The sequence below is a fragment of the Schistocerca nitens genome, chromosome 1 (assembly GCF_023898315.1).
Source record: "Schistocerca nitens isolate TAMUIC-IGC-003100 chromosome 1, iqSchNite1.1, whole genome shotgun sequence".
NCBI classification, from domain to species: domain Eukaryota; kingdom Metazoa; phylum Arthropoda; class Insecta; order Orthoptera; family Acrididae; genus Schistocerca; species Schistocerca nitens.
In genome coordinates this window covers 891,805,095-891,813,701 of record NC_064614.1, presented here as the reverse complement: position 1 = coordinate 891,813,701, position 8,607 = coordinate 891,805,095, and the positions used below count along the sequence as shown (strand labels likewise).

General features: G+C 38.1%; 1 protein-coding gene across 2 annotated transcripts; it reads left to right on the top strand.

Moving 5' to 3' along the window:
- Nucleotides 1-260: 260 nt before the first annotated feature.
- Nucleotides 261-7,849, top strand: LOC126191935 (TP53-regulated inhibitor of apoptosis 1-like). Of its 2 annotated transcripts, none has more exons than XM_049932565.1 (3): nucleotides 261-362; nucleotides 5,389-5,543; nucleotides 6,679-7,849. In XM_049932565.1, exons 2-3 carry the CDS (start codon nucleotides 5,397-5,399, stop codon nucleotides 6,775-6,777), a joined length of 246 nt encoding a protein of 81 aa, XP_049788522.1. In that variant the 5' UTR covers nucleotides 261-362; nucleotides 5,389-5,396; the 3' UTR covers nucleotides 6,778-7,849. The 2 variants fall into 2 exon arrangements, with proteins under 2 accessions (XP_049788522.1, XP_049788521.1); XM_049932564.1 differs by having other exon boundaries at nucleotides 280-435; nucleotides 6,679-7,847.
- The last annotated feature ends 758 nt before the right edge of the window (nucleotides 7,850-8,607 follow it).

The following is an 8,607-nucleotide window of genomic DNA, read 5'->3' as shown; positions in this document are numbered from 1 at the left end:
CTTTTCATACTTTCCCGACGGATCTGTTGCAAATACGCTTCTCGGGTTTGGATATTGCTGAATGTTTTGAGGGGACGGAACGTAATATGACGTGATGTGACGTGACGGCCGGTGTGGATTGCCGTTTACTGATATGCCTATCTTAATTTCTATCACCCTACAACTACAGTACTAGTTGCGTTTCTTTTCTAAAAGTTGAAATTTGTTTACTTTTTACCTCACAAAATTCGAATCGTTGACTGGTTTACGTAATTGTATTGTGAAGGCTAGACGTAACCAATGTCATATCTTCGCTGAAATTGTTTGGTTTGGTGTAATCAGGAGTTCGAATACAATACAAAAGAAGATTCTGTTTAACTCAGGTTTGACGTTGCAAATTAGAAGTGATTGCATTTGAGGTCTATTTGTGATTTGTTAGCGAACCGTTATACACAGGTTTGTGGTTGCGTAAGACATTTTTATATATTTTTTTTGTGGAATTAGTGGATAACATGTAGCCCTCTGTCGATCGTTTCATAGTACTATGTTTCCAAGCGGTCAATCTGTTTACCCGGACAACGGTCTCTACTGTCTAGAAAACGAATGGCTGGTAGAAGAAAGTAACATATAGCAATTTAAGTGGCACAACCGTTGAAAACGTCATTAGCATCCTGCGAAATACCTTTCCTAATTATTACAACTTTACAGCGGAAAAGCTTGAATCAAAGTACCTAAATAGCAGTTAATGTTGACTTCGAGCTTAGAGATAAAGTAATGGCTAACACAATGTGGCCTCATTCCGGAGAACGGCCCAATGTTCCTGTGGAATAGACTGTTCTGTACGAACAGGCACCAGAGCATTTAAGCTTAAAGGCAGTAAGCTGCGTAACTGCAAGACCAGGAATTCTGATATTCGCAGGTAATACGAATATTTCATCAAAACGTTCAGTATGCTTCAAAGGCCGAGAAGATAAAAGTCTTACTTGCTGCAGAGGTACCAAATATATTCATAATGACTGACCTGGGATGACTGAAAAATGAAATAAAGTAAGTTATAACGGAATGTCATATTTGTGAAGAACTGAGTATAAAAGTGGTACGGTAGAATTGTGTGTGGATAGCAGTATAAGTAATGTGTTTCATGACCAACCACAAACTGTAGAGAAAACGTGTTTTGAAGCAACAGCAGTTCAAACAAATTTTCATAAGGACGAACGTCTAATGTTGGGTATATATTGCTCTCCAAGCTCTAGGATAAAAGATTTACTAATTGAACTTGGTGTACCCACTTCAGAAATCTGTTAAAGAATTCCCATGTTTAATAGTGGCTGGTGATCTCTAATTATACATACTTTGAAACAGAGCAGCTGTACAAAAAGTGTTGATGATGATGTAAATACATGTAATATAAAGCTGCTTGTGAATGGCCCAGCTAGAAACACTGAAACATCATACAATAGGAGATCATGTTTTTACAATTATATCTTTAAATAAACTGAAAGTACGCACAATGGAAGATCTAGGATGGAATAATGACAGTCGAATGAAAGGAATAGTTACTACTCACCGTACAATGGAGATGCTCAATCACAGACAGGCACAACAAAAAGAATGTCAAACAAAGCTTTCTGCCAATTAAGCAGAGACTGTGTGTGTGTGTGTGTGTGTGTGTGTGTGTGTGTGTTTGTTTGTTTTTGATGAAGGCCTGTTTGGCCAAAGCTTGCTATTGTGCCTATCTGTGACTCAGAATCTCTGCTATATGATGAGTAGCAGCTATCCTTTTCGTAATATTGTCAAATCCTAGACACAGTAAGACAGCTACCATGAATGCTAGAGAAGATTTGAAAGATATAGCAAATGTGATAGTGAAGTAGACTGAAATGAAATTTACAGATATCAGGAGAAAGAATATAACAAGATAAGGCAAATAAAATCGAGATTATATCAGCATCAAACAGGGAGCTTCATCAAATATTTCTAAGGGAGTCTGGTCACACACAAATACAATCAAGAATGCATCAGATACGACAAACTGTGAACATAATACTTACAGCACAAAGGAAAGGAATGATTCACATGAGGTATGTTCCACTGTAAACCAGTATTATGTAAATTAGTTCAGAAGCTAATGAAACAAATGAAGCATTTGCTAAAAAGGGTATAGCTTCACCATAAATAACAGAATTTCTATTCCTATTTGGAACAGATGAAACAGAAGGTACTGCCAGATAATGGAAAAACGAAGACACAGATGGCATAGATAGAATATCTGCATTAAATAATCATACACTGCTCACGGTACCTAGTTAAGCCTCTGACATTACTAGTAAACTTGGTGATGGAGAAGGGACCATTGCTACATCTCTGTAAAAGAGTAAATTTACAAAGTCAGTCATACCAGGGATCCTAGAAACTAGACCTATAATAATTATACCCACTGGCTCAGAAATTGTAGAAATAGTTATAAGACTATAGTAATAAAATTCATACAAAAACAAAGTATCCTGGATGAAACATAGCATCGATTTAGGAAAGACAAGTATACAAAAGCAGCACTGGCACTTTTCATGACACGCATAGTCAGAGCTTTGGAAAACAAAAAGAATTTTTAGTGCCTTTCTTCATCTCTCAAAAGTCTGTGGTTGTGTTTGCCATTCTATTCTGTTAGACAAACTGCGTAGATATGGTATCAGGGGGAATGCTGCCAGTCTAACAATATCATTTATAAAAAAAAAAAAAAAAAAAAAAACACGGTGAACAAAGTGTAGAAATAAGTACAATATAAGCAATGAGATTGAAACTTTTCAATCTAATTTTCCAATGGTGAAGTATGCGATAGCACAAGGCTCAGTACTCGATCCCCTAATAATTTTTATATTGTATGTAAATGACGTGGTAAAAGAAAATGTGATCATGTATGCAAATGATACATCCCTCATTTTAAGTAGTAACTCAGTAAATGATTTAGAAACAGGGACTACTGTGGCCATAGAAAGGGCAAATGAATATTTAAGTGAAAACAATCTGTTTGTAAATCAAAAGAAAATAGTCCAATGGAAATACTTGCAAAGAAAACAAAAAATGAAGAGAAACTAAATATAAGACTTAGGGGCACAAAGCTAACAGAAGGTGACAGTTGCAAGTTCCTATGATGGACTGTGGACAGACTTATGATTAGGGAAAGTCATATAGAAAAGATCAGCTCAAAATGAGGAGCAATGTATTTTTAACGAAGAAAATGTGCCACACATTTGATATAGATACACTGTAGACCAAATTCACCCAAATTTATCATACTGTATAATAATATACTATGTGATAAAAAGTATCTGGACACCCCCAAAAAACATACGTTTTTCATATTAGGTGCGTTGTGCTGCCACCTACTGCGAAGTACTCCATATCAGTGACCTCAGTAGCCATTAAGACATTGTCAGACAGCAGAATGGGGCGCTCTGCGGAAGTCACGGATTTCGAACGTGGTCAGGTTATTGGGTGTCATTTGTGTCAGACGTCTGCACGCAAGACTTCCACACTCCTGAACATCCCTAGGTCCACTGTTTCCAGTGTGATAGTGAAGTGGAAATGTGAAGGGATATGTACCTGACCTCCTCTGTTGACTGACAGAGACTGCTGACAGTTGAAGAGGGTCGTAATGTGTAACAGGTAAACATTTACCCAGACCATCTCACAGGAATTCCAAACTGCATTAGGATCCACTGCAAGTATTATGACAATTAGGTGGGAGGTGCGAAAACTTGGATTTTATGGTCTAGCGGCTTCTCATAAGCCAAACATCACGCCGGTAAATGCCAAACGACGCCTCGCTTGGTGTAAGGAGCATAAACAGTGGACAATTGAACAGTGCAAAAATGTTGTGTGTAGTGATGAATCACGGTAAAATTCGAAGGCGGTGGTGGTATGGTGTGATCGTGTTTTTCATGGAGGAGGCTTACAACCCCTGTTATTTTGCATGGCACTATCACAGCACAGGCCTACATTGATGCTTTAAGCACCTTCTTGCTTCCCACTGTTGAAGAGCAATTAGGGAATGGCAATTGCATCTTTCAACACAATCAAGCACTTGTTCATAATGCATGGCCTGTGGCAGAGTGGTTACACGACAATAACATCCCTATAATGGACTGGCCTGCACAGAGTCCTGACCTGAATCCTATAGAACACCTTTGGGATGTTTTGGAACACAGACTTCGCACCAGGCCTCACCAGCCAACATCAGTACCTCTCCTCAGTGCAGCACACCGTGAAGAACGGGCTGCCATTCCCCAAGAAATCTTCAGTACCTGATTGAATGTATGCACGTGAGAGTGGAAGCTGTCATCAAGGCTAAGGGTAGGCCAACACCATATTGAAATCCAGCATTACCAATGGAGGGTGCCACAAACTTGTAAGACATTTTCCGCCAGGTGTCCGGATACTTTTGGTCACATAATGTGTGTGGGGTAGGGCAGTAATTGTGTGTATGAGCAGACTGCATAAAAAAGGGGGGGGAGGGGGAGATGGTATCATATGTATGGGAAGGCAACATCTCCAGAACCATGCTACATAAACTTGTGTGAATGAAACATATTTGCTTGTCCTTTGATCACTGTTTAGAACTTTGCTCAGCACAATACTACTACACAGAAGTGTACATGAAAAGACAGTTGGATATTGTAACAATATTATGAGAAGGAAAGTTGCTACTCACCATATAGCAGAGATGCTGAGTCACAGCCTTCGTCAACAATAGATACACACACTCATGCAATCGCAACACACGCGCATGACTACAGTCTCAGGCAACTGAAACTGCCCTGCGAGCAGTAGCACCGGTGCGTGATAGGAGTGGAAACTGAGTGGGGGTAATGAGGGGGCTGGGGTGGGGAAGGATAGTATTGTGGGGGTGGCGGACAGTGAAGCGCTGCAGGTTAGATTGTGGGCAGAGGAGAGGTGGGGGGGGGGGCAGCGATAAAAGAGAGAAATAAAAAGACTGGGTGTGGTGGTGGAATGATGACTGTAGGGCTGGAATGGGAACAAAGAAGGAGCTGAATGGGTGAGGACAGTGACTCGTCGTTGTGGCTATCTGCAACTCAGCATCTCTGGTATATGGTGAGTAGCAACATTCCTTAATATTGCTACATTCCGTCCTGGATTTTCCACAGATGAACACTGAACGTAGGTTAATGTTATTGCAGTATGATTTCCATGCAGAAATAAACAAAGCAACACAAGAAATCCTTTGCTTGGCCTATACAAATTAAGTAATATATTCATCCTGACAGTCTTCATTAAATCAAGTGTAGATGATTGTATCACTGTCATCTTCAGTTGTGAATGTAAAAGTAACATAATCAGCATGTTCATGTTGTGTATTAAACTTACTCGGTTTTTAATACTTCGCTTCAGGTTTTGGAATGAATAGCATTGGAGAAACTTGTAATGATTTAAAGAAGGAGTATGATGCCTGCTTCTTGACATGGTTCTCAGAGAAGTTTTTAAAGGGTGAAACAAATGATGACATGTGTGCCCCATATTTCAAAGTGTATCAGGAATGTGTGAAGGTACAGTAGCTTCATGTGCCTATGATTATAGTATAGATGTATCTTTGTATAATTAAATGTTGTTGAGCATTTATCTTGCTATGGTGGTATGTGAGGACTTGTCATTCCAGGGTCAGAGGTTGTATATAATTACTTGCATGGGCATTCTTGATCTCCTTGGTGTGTCAACCACTGTTCAAAGTACACTGGGTGTGCAGTTGCTAACACGGGATTCAGTGCAAAACTAAGCCAATAACACTTAACCATGTTGAAAATATTGTAATTATTTTTTATTTCGGTTGATTACACTCTCAACAGCTGTTGGCTGTCTGAAAACCTGATGTTTTCAAAATAAATCAAATCTTTCTTTTTGATGCTATGCTCTTCCATCAGTGTTTTGTGTCCCAGCTGCACATGTCAAGTATGTGTGACATAGCACTGCAAGATAAGGTACTGTTTCCCAGATGATGTATTGGTGGCCACATTCACATGTGCTGCAATATGTTCCTGGTAGTGGGTACCTTGCTGAGTCAAGTGTAACTTTCATCTTTGATGGTGGTTGGAACAGAGTTTTACTGTAGTATTTTTCCAGCAACCTTATGATATTACCTTGATGTATGCAGTAGATGATTCTGTCTTTAATATGTGAGTGAGTGAAGATGGGTGTGTCCTTGTCATGTGGTATCTTTTACACCCTGATTCATAATTGTGCACCCAGGATTTGTTTCGTATAAAAGTTTGATTGAGAAATTCATCTCATGGCCCAATTTCTCTTACTAAACCTGGTAGTACAGTGGTTACAGCAGAGGAAAAGCACCCAGATGTATTTCCTTGGTTTTTCCAAGATCAGTCTTGACCTATTAAAGTTTATGCTTCATCTCTAATGAATCATTGTCAAAGGGGCGTTAAACACTACCTTCCTTCCATCCTCAAAGTACTCCTCAGAAGTGACGCTTTTCATTAATTGGCTTCTTTTCTTATTTTGATTTGGTCTTGTGTGTAGTGAGATGTGTGCAGGTAACTAAAAAATTAATTTCTGATTGGATGGTAATACCTGTATATAAATGCATTGTTCCTTGGTGTCAGGCACAGTATATAGTTAACTATTGTGTTATCAGCAGTTAATTTTGTGTTACCCAGATTTTCTTCTTTTCAGAAAGCAATTAAGGATCATAATATAGATCTGAAGGAGATTGAAAAAAACCATCTTGGTTCTAATGAAGAACAGAAGGTTCCACCACCAAAAAATAGCTGACACATAATGAGGAGCCTCTGCAGTTTACTTTCTCCTTGTTCTGTTCTGCAGTGGGTGCCACAGCGTAAGATACAATTTGGCTGTAGCAACGAGATTGCTGAGAGCCAATGGCATAGTGATGTTACAGACGTTTGAGATATACAGGTTAAATTATAAGGAAGCTGTATTAATGTCTTTACCTTTCACTTTGCAGTAAATATTGTGTAGAATGTTTTAGCATTTTTGATCATATACCAATATATGTTTAAAAAGGCAGCGAGTTATACATGCAATCATGCCACAAAATACTCCATATTGTTTTCAGTGTGATTGTTATGCAGAAGCAAACTCAGAACGTAATTATCACAAAGGATCTCCCAAAATAAATTATCTTTTTGCAGTCAGCTTTGAGAGTTAATATCAGATACCTATAAAATTTGCTTCCGTCATATAGATATAGTCGCTTTTGCTGTTTTGTAAATAATAAGGGTGTATGTGCTATCATCAGTATCAATTTTCCTAATAAGATGATTTTTCTATCAAAGCAGCATCTGTGCACTTTTGGTCTGCTACAAAATTCTGTTTCATATATTTGTGTGCTAATACCTCAATACATAGTTTTTCGTAGTCATTTCATATGTAAGAAATGGAGGTAGTATGATTAGACTGAAGCTGTTCCTGGTAATGGAAACTTATTTATGATATGCAGATGTTTACTCATGTTGAGGAAATGGGACCATAAAGCTTTCTATTATGAACCACTGCACATGCTGGGTTGCTTTCGGTAGCATATCTTCTGCTTCGGCTGTATCTGTTTCCAACAGTCCTTTATTAATGTCACTGTAATTCTGTGGGCCACATTAATTCATGCAATTTTTCTTTTATTTATTTTAAATGTATATAAAAAGTGTTCAGTAGAATTAGACAGTAATTCATTGTTACCTAGATGTGTAGTAATAGATTTATTTTTACAAATATAAATATGTAGATGTGTATTGCAAGTGCTTAAAAACTTTGTTTTTCCTTCTTCAATGAGCTGTGATATGTATATATGCTTTACACTTTCTTGGAACAGTTACACCAAAAAGAATAAAATAAATTAGCCAATTGTGTTGTGTGGACTTCCACTTTATTTATTGAAAGAAGACTTATTCATTAAATTGTTGAAGACTTTTTTCCCCCCCACAGAAAGACCTTTATTTGTGCCCATGTGATAAATAACATTTCAAATTACCATGTAAGCTATATGTGTAGATAAAACAAATGTTCCTGCCCTACAGTTTTTATGCAGTAAAGCTGCAGTGTGATAATTTGGAGAATCATACCTCAAGAATGTGCCTCAATTTCTTTTTGTGTGTGTGTGTGTGTGTGTGTGTGTGTGTTCCCCCCCCCCCCCCCCCCCCAACTATTGTTAGACTTAGGATGTAAAATTTCAGAACCATACTTCCAAGTCAACATTTGAATTCTGCAGTTCAGCTACCAACACAGCCTATGAGTATAGAGATGGGCCAAACAGTTATTCTGTAGTAACTTATCACAGTTTCAGTTATTTTTAAGTTATAAATAACTATCAAGTTATTTTTCACTTCTGAATTCGGTCGGGGTTACAGTTAAATAACAATGTAGGTGGAAACCATCAGTTTAGTTATCAATATAACTGTGGGTAGGGTGAAATGGCAGGAATGTGTGAATCATGACAACTTCAGCTAATTAACTGTGGGTACATTTTATTTGATGTTTGAACAATTATTAGTGTTTCACATTATATGTATGTAGGGTATCGGTCACTATTAGAAATATCCTCACAGCTGCAACAGAAAGTGTACCGAACTTCGCCACAGCACTGTTTAC